This window comes from Phocoena sinus, chromosome 5, assembly GCF_008692025.1.
Source record: "Phocoena sinus isolate mPhoSin1 chromosome 5, mPhoSin1.pri, whole genome shotgun sequence".
In the NCBI taxonomy this organism is placed as follows: domain Eukaryota; kingdom Metazoa; phylum Chordata; class Mammalia; order Artiodactyla; family Phocoenidae; genus Phocoena; species Phocoena sinus.
The window spans coordinates 102,957,489-102,973,530 of record NC_045767.1 but is presented as its reverse complement, the minus strand read 5'-3'; the positions used below and the strand labels follow the sequence as shown (position 1 = coordinate 102,973,530).

General features: G+C 36.7%; 1 protein-coding gene across 20 annotated transcripts in view; it reads right to left on the bottom strand.

Annotated features, from left to right (window-relative positions):
* PTPN13 (protein tyrosine phosphatase non-receptor type 13) overlaps window positions 1–16,042 on the bottom strand; it is a 233,843-nt gene that overhangs the window by 159,609 nt on the left and 58,192 nt on the right. For 12 of the 20 annotated variants that reach the window (XM_032632173.1, XM_032632175.1, XM_032632179.1 and 9 more), the window contains exons 2-3: window positions 15,328–15,447; window positions 3,361–3,432 (exon numbers count right to left, since the gene is read on the bottom strand). In XM_032632173.1, the coding sequence (XP_032488064.1) occupies window positions 3,361–3,432; window positions 15,328–15,442 (187 nt within the window). In that variant the 5' untranslated portion in view covers window positions 15,443–15,447. The remainder of the gene's footprint in view (window positions 1–3,360; window positions 3,433–15,327; window positions 15,448–16,042) is intronic. The other 8 variants (XM_032632180.1, XM_032632187.1, XM_032632176.1 and 5 more) reach the window with 1 other exon arrangement.

Below are 16,042 nucleotides of genomic sequence, written 5' to 3'. Positions count from 1 at the left end.
GAATCCGCCTGCCAGTGCAGGGAACACGGGTTCAATCCCTGGTCCGGGAAGATCCCACATGCCACGGAGCAACTAAGCCCGTGTGCCACAACTACTTAGCCTGTGCTCTAGAGCCCGTGAGACACAACTACTGAGCCCGCGTGCTGCAATGAAGAGTAGTCCCCGCTTGACGCAACTAGAGAAAGCCCGTGTGCAGCAACAAGGACCCAACACAGCCAAAATAAATAAATTAAATAAATAAAAATTTTTAAAAAGTCTGTAGACAATAAATGCTGGAGAGGGTGTGGAGAAAAGGAAATCCTCCTACACTGTTGGTGGGACTGTCAATTGGTACAACCACTATGGAGAACAGTATGGAGGTTCCTTAAAAAACTAAAAATAGAACTACCATATGATCCAGCAATCCCACTCCTGGGCATATATCTGGAGAAAACCATAATCTGAAAGGATGCATGCACCCCAGTGTTCACTGCAGCACTATTTACAATAGCGAAGACATGGAAGCAAGCTAAATGTCCTTGGACAGAGGAATGGATAAAGAAGATGTAGTACATATATACAAAGTAGTATTAGTCAACCATAAAAAAGAATGAAATAATGCCATTCACAGCAACATGGATGGGCCTAGAGATTCTCATACTAAGTGAAGTAACTCAGACAGAGAAAGACAAATACCAAATGATATCACTTGTGTGGAATCTAATTTTAAAAAAAGAAACAAACAAACAAATGAACTTATTTACAAAACAGAAACAGACTTAGAGATATCTAAAAGAAACATATGGTTACTGAAGGGGAAACATGGTGGGGAGGGATAAATCAGAAGCCTGGGTTGAACACACACACACACACACACACACACACACACACACACTACTATATATGATAGATAACCAACAAGGGCCTACTGTATAGCACAGGGGACTCTACTCAATATTTTGGGGTAACCTATATGACAAAGGAATCTAAAAAAGAATGAATATATGTGCATGTATAACTGAATCACTTTGCTGTACACCTGAAACTAACACAAGATTAGTAAACACAAGATTAGTAAATCAACTATACATGAAAAGATTCATGGGAAATTACAGTCTATGCTCCAAATTGATTCCCAATTAAAAATTTATTATTTCCTCATAAATTTTGTTACTAACTTTTAAAAACTTCAGTTTCTCTAATATGAAACAACAGAATAGCAACCCCTTTTTGAAAATAAAATTATGCATTACAATTGGAATTAAGACATCTGTATAGGGACTTCCCTGGTGGTGCAGTGGTTAAGAATCCACCTGCCAATGCAGGGGACACGGGTTCGATCCCTGGTGCCGGAAGATCCCACATGCTGCGGAGCAACTTAAGCCCATGCACCACAACTACTGAGCCTGCACTCTACAGCCCATGAGCCACAATTACTGAGCCTGTGTGCCACAACTACTGAAGCCTGTGTGCCCTAAAGCCCACATGCTGCAACTACTGAAGCCCGCATGCTCTAGGGCCCATGTGCTGCAACTACTGAAGCCCGCGTGCCTAGAGCCTGTGCTCTGCAACAAGAAAAGCCACAATGAGAAGCCTGCACACCACAACGAAAAGTAGCCCCTGCTTGCAGCAACCAGAGAAAGCCCACACGTAGCAATGAATATCCAACACAGCTAAAAATAAAATAATAAATTTAAAAACATTAATAAAAAAAGACATCTGTATAATATAAATTGATAATGATCATCTCTTCAAAGACATTTTACATCATGTAAATTTTCTTCATGTAGCCAATCATTCAACAGCATTTAATAAACTCCTATAAGCCTTTGGTCCTCAAGAACTTATGTTCTGATATAGTATGTCTCAGACTTTGCTAAGCATCCAAATCTCTAAAGTCCCCTAAGAGATTTAAAAACATATAAGACAAACTGTCAGCTTCATATCATTCCTTTTATTATCTGACATCATTAATTTAGTATATAGTCTCATTTAATAAGAGAGGCAGTAGGGTGTAATCGTTAGGACTAAAGCCAGAGAGTCCCTGGGTTCAGATCCTAGGTCTGACATTTGTAGCTTACATTGCGATCTTAAATAAGTTACTTGGCCTCTCTGTGCCTCAATTTCCTTATCTGAATAGACAAGGCTGCTGTGGGGATTAATGCAAAAAGCACTTAGAAATGTTTCTCGCACACAGAAAATGCAATACAAAAGTAGTAGCTATTATTATTTAATAAAACTCTGAAGATACCAGATGCAGACAGTATATCTAAGAAAAGTCTCTACTTAAGTTCATCTTCAATCACCTATTTAGCCTTTTCCCCCACAATGGAAGACAAGGAACATACCATACATAACAAGTATTGTTTCAGAATAACAAACTTCTCAAATTGCTCTATTTTAGATCTTTGGGGATTTGGGGGGTATTTCTTACCTAAAATTCATACTAGAAATACAGATGATTTATTTAGATACAAAGTATCCTAAAATACTGTTTTTTTCTTTAATTCCTTGGGGAATATATCTTCTATAAGTGTTCTATTTATTGCATGGCATTTCTAGTTAGCATAGATCCCAAATTTAGAAAAATCAGTTTAAAATTTTACAAGCAAGGAAATTTGTACTTGCTGAGTAACTAATCACACAGGTGAAATTGGTTTTACTGTACCTAGTCATTATCTTCAGTCATTATATTCATTATCTGAATGTACACATATCAACTATAGTAAGAACATACAGTTTTAGAAATTTTTATTTGTAATAGAATTTACAGCATTCTGATAACACAAACTTATGCAAACTCATCAGTGTAAATTGATATATATGAGCTTTTCTTCACTAGAATAGGAAAAGACATTTTTATCTCTTACTGATGCCATTTAATCACACAAACACACACATTCTTTTCTTTCTTTTTCTTTTTTTTTTTTTTTTTTACGGTAGGCGGGCCTCTCACTGTTGTGCAGCACAGGCTCCGGATGCCCAGGCTCAGCAGCCATGGCTCACAGGCCCAGCCGCTCCGCAGCATGTGGGATCCTCCTGGACCGGAGCACAAACCCGTGTCCCCTGCATCGGCAGGCGGACTCAACCACTGCGCAACCAGGGAAGCCCCTTTTTCTTTTTTTTTAAACACTAAACACAAGCAAGCCACCTATCCAAACCACAACCACTGGAATCTTGGTATGACTTAACGCATCAATTAGGCTTTTAGTAGTTTTGTTTTGTTATGTACTTGCAAGACTCTTGAGGTAATTCCAAACCATGCATCTTCATAACAAAACACTAATGAGATCTGAGTTTAACAAAAGTGATATATGTATGTAATCTATATTAGTAAAACTAAATTGGTTATGATTATTAAAAACAATAGGGTTTAAATACCTGGACAATATGGATAGAAGGCAGCAGGTCTCTTAGCCTTTGCCCTCCTTTTCAGCAAACCTCCTTGGCCACCTGATCAGCATTAAAGAAACAGTTGTAGAAATATTTCTTCCTTCCGTTCTTATCATATTCTGAAGAAACTGCCCACTTTGTTGCTTTAGCATATTAAGTTCCTCCTCTCTGATTTTTCTTTAGTGTTCACCTTTCCCACCAATGTTCTTTACCCACATCAATAAAAACTGCACACCTCAAAATTATATGACAAAATACTGAACAAAATGCTTCTGTAACTCTGTTTTCACACATTTCTTCTAGAATATAAGTGGTTTAAGAATAGGAAATATGAATTTCCTAAAGATCAAGTACAACACCATTATGATAAGGTAATTGCAATACTTGAAAAAAATGAATTTGTTTACAATGCTAACTCTAGACCACCAGTCCACACCTTTTAAAGGTGTCCTCTGCCCTGATCTACGACAATAACTTATCAATTTACATTCTGCTGGTCACAAAAGAAATTTTATTTTGAATCTCTATTATGAAGAAAAAGTTTTCTTTCAACTTTCGAACACCAAGAACTCTAAATTATTCACTGAGGGAATATTCTGGATCTTCATTTTATTCACCAATCTTTATTACTTGTAGTTACATTTTCAAGTATGATTCAAAGAAGTGTCAGTTTTTTTAACTGGAATATGAAAACAAACTTATTTACAAAGTATCTGATTTTCAGGACTTAGGGGTAATTGAGAAAGCAGAGTCCTCCTGTCTCCTAACTCACAGAATTTTTGTGTGAATTCTGGAGACAGGGCACAGGATTCTATACAGTATTTTCTAAAAGCTTCCTGGGGGACTTCCCTGGTGGTTCAGTGGTTAAGAATCCGCCTGCCAATGCAGGGGACACGGGCTTGATCTCTGGTCCGGGAAGATCCCACATACCACGGGGCAACTAAGCCCATGTGCTGCAACTACTGAGCCCACGTGCTGCAACTACTGAAGCCCGCACACTCTGGGGCCTGCATGCTGCAACTACTGAAGCCCACACCTAGAGCTCATGCTCCACAACAAGAGAAGCCACCACAATGAGAAGCCCTCACACCACAACAAAGTGCAGCAATGAAGACCCAGCACAGTCAAATTAATTAAATTAATTAATTAAAGAAAGACTTATCAAATTGCATATTTAAAAAAAAAAAGCTTCCTGGGGATTCAGATGGGCACACCAATCTACCCGACACACAAACAGGAACCAATGCCCTTATCAGGGGCAATAAAACAGTATCATAGCTCAATTAAGTTGCGTCTTGACCTTGTACTTGCTCCATCTCTATGTCAATTAACTAATACCAAGGATATCATGAGATGGAATATGTATGGCTTTAAATCCTTCCTTAAAGCTCAAAAAAATTTTTTCACTTTATAAAGTCATGAATGAGGCATTTAATAAGAGATATGGTAAGCCGGAAAGTGTTACAAGAAACTATTTTATCAAATTATAATAAAGTCATTTTGTATTAGAAAGACAGAATGACTACCAGAAATAATTTTAGACTAGAAGGGAGACCTAAACAGCTTTTCTCTATAAGAGGGAAGCTGAATAAATGGCACCAAACTGAGGATATCATTGACTATGCATTTAGAAATGAATTCCCTTATGCAGCTCATAAAATTATCTTTATTTGGTTTTTTTTCTATCTTGTTCCCAAAGGAAAGCAAACTGCAAATGAACTTCCAATGCACTTTGCTTCTTTTCTGACACTTTCTTAAATCCAATGAATATCTACATTGTATCTCTTCAAACTTTGAGGTGAGCACCTTTGATCTCTTCTACCCTGATATGTCAATGTGGTATTAAGCATACAACCAGTATGCGGAAAACATCCTGGGATTAATACCAATTTTTTATTTCCCCAAGGAGGGCCTAAACTTTGAGAGCAAAACTGTTTCTTACGTCTATCATATTTTAGGCTGTAGACTTCCAATAGACAAATTTGCTTGAAGGTGGCTTCTTTCTTAAAATGCACAAATCATATCTTATCTGAGCATTCCATTCACGCAGTTGCAAAAATGTTAATCTTGAATGGTAAAGTCTATTTAAAAACTTGATTTTATTGCTAGTTTAACAATTTTGTCTAAGCAATCTTGGAACCAAGTGCTAAGCTTCTTAAAGCACTGGCATTTCTGTTGCCACTTAACAACTTCATGACAGCCCCTGTAGATCACACAACTGCCACATTATAGTTTGCCAGACAAAATAAATTACAACTGAGGTAATTAGCAATAGAAATAACTTTTATAGTAAAGGCCCTTTATAAAGCAGCGGGTTTGGGGTTCCCCCCACCCAGTACAGAAAAGTTTCAGGTTAAAGGAGATCTTCTTCCACCCTTGCTACCTGCATAAAGCTGGGGAAAAAAAGAAAACAAAATTTTAAAAGTGAACTCACCAACTTCTCTTTACGTTGAAGGACCTGGAATTTATACAAAGACTGAAAAACCAATAATATCAAGGGTGACTGTCATTTATTTCATTTTTGAGGAACTAGATGCAAAGGTCAATGAAGATTAGTGTATATTTTCAGTTTGTAGAGGAAGGAAATAGTATTCCAGAAAGAAAATGGCTTGATTTATGATGACATGCTTCCACATAACCATGATCTGTAGCTGCTTATGAAAAACATTTTTGTGCTCACTAATGCTATTCTCTGCTGCTCTTCAGATTACCATCCTCCTATTTTACATTTTAAGGAAATTTTCCTTCTCAAAGGGAAAAGGAGGGAGGGGGCTTATTTGAATGGTAAACTATTCTATTTTTCAAAAAGAAATATAACGATATATTTCTTGTAAAAATGTTAACCATGACTGACACACATCACCCTAAGAAAAATCTTAACTTATTACTAAATGATACAAAGCATAAAGCCCCCTTCTAACTTCTATATTTGAGAAAAGAAACATGAGAATTGCAAAACGTTTTCTTTAAAAAGCTGAGTTACATAATATGGAAAAATCTCGGTCAGAATGTTGAATAAAAGAAGTCAGACAGGGCTTCCCTGGTGGCACAGTGGTTGCAAGTCCGCCTGCCGATGCAGGGGACACAGGTTCGTGCCCCGGTCTGGGAGGATCCCACATGCCGCGGAGCGGCTGGGCCCGTGAGCCATGGCCACTGGGCCTGCACGTCCAGAGCCTGTGCTCCGCAACGGGAGAGATCACAACAGTGAGAGGCCCGCGTACCGCAGAAAAAAAAAAAAAGAAGTCAGACACAAAAGAGTTCACATTGTATGATTCTATTTATACGATGTTTAAAGATTGTTTAAAAACTTATTTATGTGATATCTCATAATAATGATTATTCTTGGTAACCAAGAATTGATTAGGAGGAAGCAGGAGAGAAGCCTTCCCAGGTGTTAGAAATGATCTAGGCAGTGGTTATATGAGTGTGTACATTTATAAAATTTATCAGGCAGTACAATTAATAATGCTCTTTACTATATATATTATATCTCATTTTAAAAAATTCCTGTATTAAATTAAAACAATAAATACAGTAAAATTACATTTGTCAGCAAAGATGGGGCTAGAGAGCATGACCTGTAGCTACTTTCCCCTCTAAACGTTATGAATCTTTAAATTTATAAAATGGCCTATTTGTCACATCTAGAGCCAAAAGAATTTCACATCAAAACACGGTAGACAGGGCTTCCCTGGTGGCGTGGTGGTTGAGAGTCCGCCTGCCGATGCAGGAGACACGGGTTCATGCCCCGGTCCGGGAAGATCCCACATGCCGCAGAGCAGCTGGGCCCGTGAGCCATGGCCGCTGAGCCTGTGAGTCCGGAGCCTGTGCTGCGCAACGGGAGAGGCCACAGCAGTGAGCGGCCCGGGTACCGCAAAAAAAAAAAAAAAAAAAAAAAAAAAAAACAAAAACACGGTAGACAATAGTTGTAGGGGAGGGGTGGTTTACTACAAGTGCTTCATACACTTGTTAACCCACATTATTCATTTTAAGAATGTTAGATATTAAATTAATTTCATGTTTTATAGTTTGTTTCCAGGGAACATATGGGGTAACTTTACCTGGCTCAAACACATTTAACTTGAAGGACCTGTTAATTCCGGCCTTATGTAGGCAGGGCAAGATGTAGCATGTCGAAGACAACTAATACACCCTGTTAATCAAAAAAATTACTATTGTAAATAATTAGGAATTAATATAAAGAGACTAGTTAGGATTTGGTCTTTAAAAGCTGCATAGACTATACAAAGATTTACTCAAAAGGTTTTAATCCACAAAAACTTTCCATATTTCTTATAAAGGTTTAAAACAAAACAAAACAACCAGTAAGTCAATTTGAAGTTCAGTGCTTTGTCTCCTTTTTCGTGCATTGAGTTACTTACTCTCCTTTGGTTCCACCAGATTGGAAGTTTTACATTTTCTCTCTTTTTGTTTTCTGATTACTATTACAAACTTTAAGGATATTTGACTACGCAAATTCTAAAGTCAAGAAACCTACCATTCTCATGAATGGAATCAAACCCTTAAATTGTTTTACTCCTGTCATCTATCCCAGTCTAAGTCTTATTATTTTATTTATAATTTTAAATTTGACATCATTATTATCAATATTTTATACAGCCAATGCTTATTTAGATTTACCATCAAGATGACTAATTCTTTTGCTTTCATTCCTTTTTGAAGGTTTCTTCTTCCTTCTGAGTTAAATTTCCTTCTTCCAGAAATACATCTTTCAGTAATTTCCTCAATAAGGGTTTGTTGATGGTAAATACACTGAATATGTATTTTTCATCCAAAACTGATGTTTTTCTTGAACCACAGTTTAGGACAGTAAATTCTAACTGAACATTTTAGTAGCCACTAGCCACATATGGCTTTTAAGAAAGAACTTGAAATATGGCTAAGTGAGGAACTGAATTTTAAATTTATTGTATTTTATTTTATTTATTTTTTAATGAAGTATAGTTGATTTACAATGTTATGTTAGTTTCTGGGGTACCACATACCATATATATATGGTTTATTACAAGACAGTTCCCTGTGCTATACAGTAGGACCTTGTTTATCCATTCTATATATAATAGTTGGCATCTGCTAGTCCCAAACTCCCCATCCAACCCTCCCCTTTGGCAACTACAAGTCTGTTCTCTATGTCTGTGAGTCTGTTCTGTTTTGTAGATAGGTTTGTGTCATATTTTAGATTCCACATATAAGTGATATCATATGGTATTTGTCTTTCTCTTTCTGACTTACTTCACTTAGTATGATAATCTCTAGATCCATCCATGTAGCTGCAAATGGCATTATTTCATTCTTTTTTATAGCTGAGTAATATTCCATTGTTTATATGTACCACATCTTCTTTATCTATTACTCTGTCCAAGGACATTTAGGTTGCTTCCATGTCTTGGCTATTGTAAATAATGCTGCAACGAACATTGGAGTGAATGTATCTTTTTGAATTAGAGTTTTCTCCAGACATATGCTTAGGAGTAGGATTGCTGGATTATATGACAACTCTCTTTTTAGTTTTTTAAGGAACCTCCATACTGTTTTCCATAGTGACTGTACCAATTTACATTCCCACCAACAGTGTAGAGGGTTCCCTGCTCTCCACACCCTTTCCAGCATTTGTTATTTACAGAGTTTTTGATGATGGTCATTCTGACCGGTGTGAGGTGGTACCTCATTGTAGTTTTGATTTGCATTTCTCTAATAATTAGCAATGTTGAGCATCTTTTCATGTGTCCGTTGGCTATCTGTATGTCTTCTTTGGAGAAATGTCTATTTAGGTCTTCTGCCCATTTTTTGATTGGGTTGTCTGTTTTTTTGATATTGAGCTGTATAAGCTGTTTGTACATTTTGGAAATTAAGCCATTGTTGGTCACATCTTTTGCAAATATTTTCTCTCAGTCTGTAGGTTGTCTTTTCACTTTGTTTATGGTTTCCTTTGCTGTGCAAAAGCTTATAATTATTTGATTAGGCCCCATTTGTTTATTTTTGCTTTTACTTCTTTATTTCTTTATTTTTTTATTACATACTAAAGAAGCAAAACCATATGTTCATTTCAGTAGATGCAGAAAAAAAAAATTGATTCCTTAAATGTGTAAAAGTTCTAGAAGAAAGCATAGGAGACAATCATTGTAACCCTGAGCTACAAAGATTTCTTAGATATGATATTGAATGAATGGTTTATAAAATAAAAAATGATAAAGTAGTCTTCATCAGAGTTTAAAACATCTACTGCTCTTAACACATTATTAGGAGAATGAAAGGAGAAGTCACAGGTGGGAAAAAAATATTTGCAAATCATGTAAATATGGTGAATTATAATGATTGATTTCTGAATGTTAAACCAATCTTGTATTCCTGAGGTCTACTTGATCATGATGTATTATAGTTTTTATATACTGTTAGACTCGATTTGTTAAAATTTTGTTAAGAATTTTTGCATCTATGTGCATAAAGTATATTGATTTATTGTTTTATCTTCTCTAGTGTCTTTGTCTGGTTTTAATATTACAGTAATTTTAGCTTCACCGAAAGAGTTGGGAAATATTTCCTCCTCTTCAATTTTCTTCAAATGTTTGGTATAGTATTGTTATTATTTCTTCCTTAAAATTTCAAAATTCCCTAGTGAAGCAATATGGGCCTGAAGTTTTCTTTGTGGCACATTAAAAAATATATATTCAATCATCTTAGTAGATATAGGGCCATTTAGGTACCCTACTTTTTCTTGAATGAGCTTTGGTAGTTTGTGTCTTTTAAAGTGTCCATGTAAATGGTTGAATTTTTTCAAGAACTTTGTTCACAATTTTCCCTTATTACTCTTAATATGTGTAGAATCTGAAGCAATGTCACTTTCGTCACCTGATACTGGTTTTTTAAACATCTTGTTGCTATGCTCATAGGAGAGCAATCAATTTTAAAACTTTATTGTCCTGTATATATAAAGTGATTCTATAGCTCTAAAAAGGTACTGCTCATGACTTTAAAAAGTTATATTATTTCTGCTCTGCTAACATTAATTCTTATAAGTCACTTAAGTTGGGCCTTGTTTCCTTATCTCTAAAAATGATTAGTTCGGTGAAATGGATTAAGATCTTTCCAGCTCGAGGAGTTTGATTCCATAAATGAAAACATATGTGTGTGTGGGGTTCTGAGGTTATATATTTCTTATATATATTTTCCTTTCAGTAGCAAGGGAATTTCCCTGAAAGTATTTATTCAATGAAAGCAATTCTACAAAACAAAAAAAGAACTTACTCTTTCATTCAATTTTGCTGATTAAAATAATAGATCATTCATTCTCTAGTAAGATTGTTTTCTTAAACAGGTATCTACAAATTCTAATTTTTAAACACTTTTCAAGGAGGGAAGAGCAGAGAAGTTTATTTGATATTTACCCAGCTATCTGTAGTAATTTGTTTTTTTCACTCATGCATAGAATAAGCAAGTGTCTATAATAAAATACAGATTCTATATGCCCTGCTCTCTGCAACCTTATACGAATCTGTTTTCCAAAAACATTAAGAAATGCAACGTCTTCTCAATTTTCCAAGGCCACTTGCTAGTAACTCTTTGAATGTTTTTATTTTGACAATGAATCTTGATTGTTTTTTAGCACTTCTATTTATCAAAATGCTTTATTCTATTATTTTTTTAACTGTTTAATTTACTAATTTCATTAACTATTGCTTTATTTATTAAACAGGGAATCAGAAATGAGTATACATAAAGGGATTTTTATGGAATTTATATCCTTACCTAAGTAAGGAAGATTGGGTCTTTTCCTCTGATTAGTTATGAAGGGGCAATTTTAGCAACAACCAATCAACCATTCTAATACCTTAAAATCCCACAGAGTCAAAAGATCTGTTTTCTGCCAAGAGCAACAGTTTCATAACTTAAAAAAAGAAATCACTGCTTTGGGCAACTAATATAATTGTAAGCTAAATTTTCCAAGGCAGCAATAATTTCATTTCTGAAGATTATCCAGAATGCACGTGAGAATAGCATTGTTTTTTTATTATCCAGGACCACTGAGCCCCTGCATGAGTTCATCCACGATGTAAAAGCTAAAATCTTAAGTGTGTATACATTTTTGGACATCAGCTACGCTTTCCCAATCAGTTAATAAGAGGAACTGAGAAACATATAGTTAGAAGTCATGATATGAGAGGACCCTTAATGAAATTCCTCCAGAACTTTTATTTCAGTGGCCACATTTAATTCCCTAATTAAAGAATATCCATCTTAGGCAAAAAAGTAAAATCCAGCTATCTATTACTTAAAAGAGATATCTAAATTACAATACAGATGATTTGAAAATTAAGGAAGGATAAAAAATATACTAGGTAAATGGCAAGGAAGCAGAGGTGGCAATATTAAGAGCAGGGGGACAGAATTTAAGGCAATGAGTAGTTAAAAAGTGGGGGGGGGGCTTCCCTGGTGGCGCAGTGGTTGAGAGTCCGCCTACCGATGCAGGGGACGCGGGTTCGTGCCCCGGTCCGGGAAGATCCCACATGCCGCGGAGCGGCTGGGCCCGTGAGCCATGGCCGCTGGGCCTGTGCGTCCGGAGCCAGCCTGTGCTCCGCAACGGGAGAGGCCACAGCAGTGAGAGGCCCGCGTACCGCAAAAAAAAAAAAAAAAAAAGTGGGGGGAAGGGCTTACTTTATAGTAATAGAAGATCCAGTCCATTTAAATTAGTCATTAGCCGTGTCATAAAATAGCACAAACACATGACAGTAGTAAGAAGACAGACAAAGACATCATTATAGTAAAAAATTTAAACTATTCCTAAGAATCTGACAGAGCAAGTATACAAAGTAATAAGGATATAGAAAAAAAATTAAAAGCACAAACATTAACAAGCTTAAGTTATACCTTAGAAATAGAAAAAAAGACACATTCTTTTCAAATTCCCACAGAATATTACAAAACTAAACCATGTGCAAGACCACGACAAAAATCTCAAAAATTCTAAAAAGTAATCACACCAATCGTGTTTTAATATTCACAAGACAGTAACACTAAGGAACTTATAACAAAAGGAGAATGACGTATCATCATCACCATCATCTAAATGTTTGGAAACATATTTTTTTAAACTTTTATTTTTCTTCTTCTCTGAAGAGAAATTCATTTGAAAATGATGTCTTTCAACAAGGTCATGCTTAGGTATCATTATTCTATGAATACTAACCACAACAATTTTGTCTTTAAAAAGGACTTAAATTACTAGGAGGCTCAAACAGATGAAAAAATAGATAATTTTCTTGATCTGTGCTCAATAATCCCCTAGTAGAAATGCTTACTTCCAGCCTTCTATTTATAGGAATGTCAATTTGCACTGAAAAAGACACAGGAACAACATACAAGTTCAAGAAGATAAGGGAAAAAAAAACATCCATAAGAACTAGAAGATTTTTGTAACAGACACAGAAAGACAAAGAAAATCACTGTATTTTACCTGCTGTTTCCCCCATAACACTCCTAGTGTTATTCATAAGGGTATGTACTAGAGAACAAAGACCAACACCTTTCACCCACAAAATAAGCAAACAAAATAGTTATTTTATTTATTTGTTTTATTTATTTATTTATTTGTTTTATTTATTTATTTATTTGTTAAAATAGGAGAAGAACTTGTGGCAAAAAGACATTGTGCTATCAAATAAAAGGAATGAAAAACCATAGATTTTAGGTAAACTAAATAAAATAAGCCTGAGTTTCCTCCAAATAAATAGAAATTTCCAATTGGCAATCACGATAGTTGGTAATCTCAACTGCCAAAGAAGCCAGATTCAATCTCTCTATATTACTGATGTTAGGCTGTGAACTGGACTGAAGGTCTATGGTAACCAGCTCCCACTGGACAGTGTTTAAGATATACCTGCCTCACAATTATTTTATGAACACATCCAGGAAATCTCTTTATTGTAATGTGCCAATATGTTATGCAATAATTCCATCTCAATGATAGGGACTTAACATTCAGACATTCGATCTCTGTTAACATTACAAAATTTGAAAGAAGGAAAACACTTAGGTACTCACAGTGTGCGAAACACTTTATATTCTATGAGTCATGGCCAGGGCAGTGACTTCGCTATTAGCATAATGAAAAAAGGTATTATCTCTCCCTCCTCTGAACATCCCTAGCACTTACTGTTTCTCTCACACACCTGGCACACTGTTTTGAAGTAGTAAACTTTTCATATGTATCTGACTGATCTGAGTGTATCCCTTAAGGGCAAGCAACCATGACACCTTCTACTTACTGGCGTCTTCCACACAACACCTCACAAGAAGGAGATGCTTTTTAAATATTGACTGTTGTTAATTAACTGAGTAATAATGCCACCAACATATCCTTCCTTCAACAACACCTCTGCAGCATGGTTACCTGCTCTGTACTCCAGAGAGCCTATACTTTCTGAAAATTCTCTGAAAAATTAAAATGAAGCAAACAAAACAACAAGGTCTACTTAAAATAACTAGATTTTAGTTAAGTGGCATTAGATAAAATGAGTAAGTTTTCTTTAAATTAATCCTAACTCTAATCAAAGATCTTCAAATATCTAGGTTTCTCCCTCTGGATTAGAAAACAGCAGCAACACCAAAACACTACCATCTATTCCCACTCTTCCCCTGTGCTCTAGACTTTGCTTCATCAGTGGTCACCTCTACACCTTCCAAAAGGTTCCCATGGCTCCTGGTCTTCAGCAATTCAATTGTATAATGGTTCTCAAGCTTTAAAATGCATCAGAATATCCTTAAAGACTTGCTAAAACACAAATTGCTGCTCTACTCCTAGGGTTTCTTATTCAGCGGGTCTAGGGTGGGCCTAAGTGTCTGCATTTCTAACAAGGTTTTAGGTGATACTGGTGCTTCTCATCCAGGGACCCACTTTTTTTTTTTTCTTTTTTTTGCGGTACGCGGGCCTCTCACTGTAGTGGTCTCTCCCATTGTGGAGCAGAGGCTCCGGACGTGCAGGCTCAGCGGCCATGGCTCACAGGCCCAGCCGCTCCGCGGCAGCATGTGGGATCTTCCCAGACCAGGGCATGAACCCGCGTCCCCTGCATCGGCAGGCGGACTCTCAACCACTGCACCACCAGGGAAGCCTGAAGGACCCACTTTGAGAACTCTTACTACCCTCAAATCCTCCCCTATTTCTGTCATGCTTATTGTGCTTGATTAATTAATTCAAATCAATTTTAAAGTTTAATTCTTCCTTTAGATGAAGCATGGTTTCTTCACTAAGCTAAATAGGTGTTGGACATGTGGTGTGAATAGCAAACACCATCTTCATGTGGAGCTTTTCAGCATAATAGCAAATGTTTTTAGACAACCAAAGGGTGACTGATTCTCTAACTTTTCTAGCTCCAAAATGCTACACAACCATTTGGACCACGTAACCACCTTTGCAGGGAAGCATCAAACTAGTTATTCAGTTTGCATTATCCCAGGGATGTGCATATAATTCTCTCTGCCAGGAATGTTTTTCCCTCCCTCTTACCTGGTTAACTTCTCTTCTTGTTCAGGTCTTAGCTCAGGGGAGATTTAGACAGGGAAGACTTTGTTTCCGTCCTCTTCACCAGATCAAATCCTCCTACTATGGGTTCTCACAGAGTCAACTGATTCCCCTCCCTGGTAGCCCTTGTCATGATTGCATTTTTTACATTTGTTTACATAAATCTTTTATTAATAGCTATCTTCCACGCTAGACTGTAAGCTCCAGAAAGACAGGGAACGTTTTTGCTTTTGATCACCATTATATTTTCAGGGCCTAGCACAATATTAGACATACAGAAGATGTTCCAATGAAGGCAGACAAGATCAGAGCTTTTTCAGCCCTAAGAGAGATAAGAGAAAGCATTCCCTTCTATAGTCTGCCACCCTAGCTGCTTTTCAGCTACCCCCACCTCCCCATACACACGCAAAAGGCCTTACCTTTTCTGAATAATTCTTGAAGACTTTCGGCACTTTGATTTAATACAGCCCATATCTCTTCCTCCTGCAGTGGTCCACCCCGAACCTCCAGGGCCTCAGCTAGTGTCACATGCATATTACCTAGGAAACAAGGGTAACAGATGGTCTACACATCAGCCACTTTACTGCACTTGCAGTAGTGAAAGTTCTGCATCAGTAATGAGACTATGAGGTCCCTGTCCACCTGAGTTCTCAATATGGCCTTCAATGTAAATATAATATAGTCCTACAGCTTAAAGTCACAGAAGGTAAAGGAGTTAAAGAACTCTCAAAACAACCACTTGCTCTAGCCCAATAGGGTCAACTTCAGAGATAGAACTGGAGAATAGCCATAGTGGTGGTGACTACTTCATGGGAGAAGACAGAGACCTCAGGTACCAGAGACACCAAAGTGCAGGTAATTAAATCAAAGCAGCCAGACTGAAGTTCCAGGTTTCATGCTATTCATCCTAGGTAAAAAGAATAGAGAGGAGACCCTACAGCCATGGTGGAAGAAGTTGGGAATAAGATGGAACACATTTTTTCCATTCACTAATTCATTTCTACATTTCTAATATATACACTATAACTATAAATTTTGCACTGAATGAAATTAACTATTTCTAGACCCAGCTTTGCTGCCAACTTACCATTTGCCCCTGGGAAAGTCATTTTACCTCTGAACTTCAATTTCCCA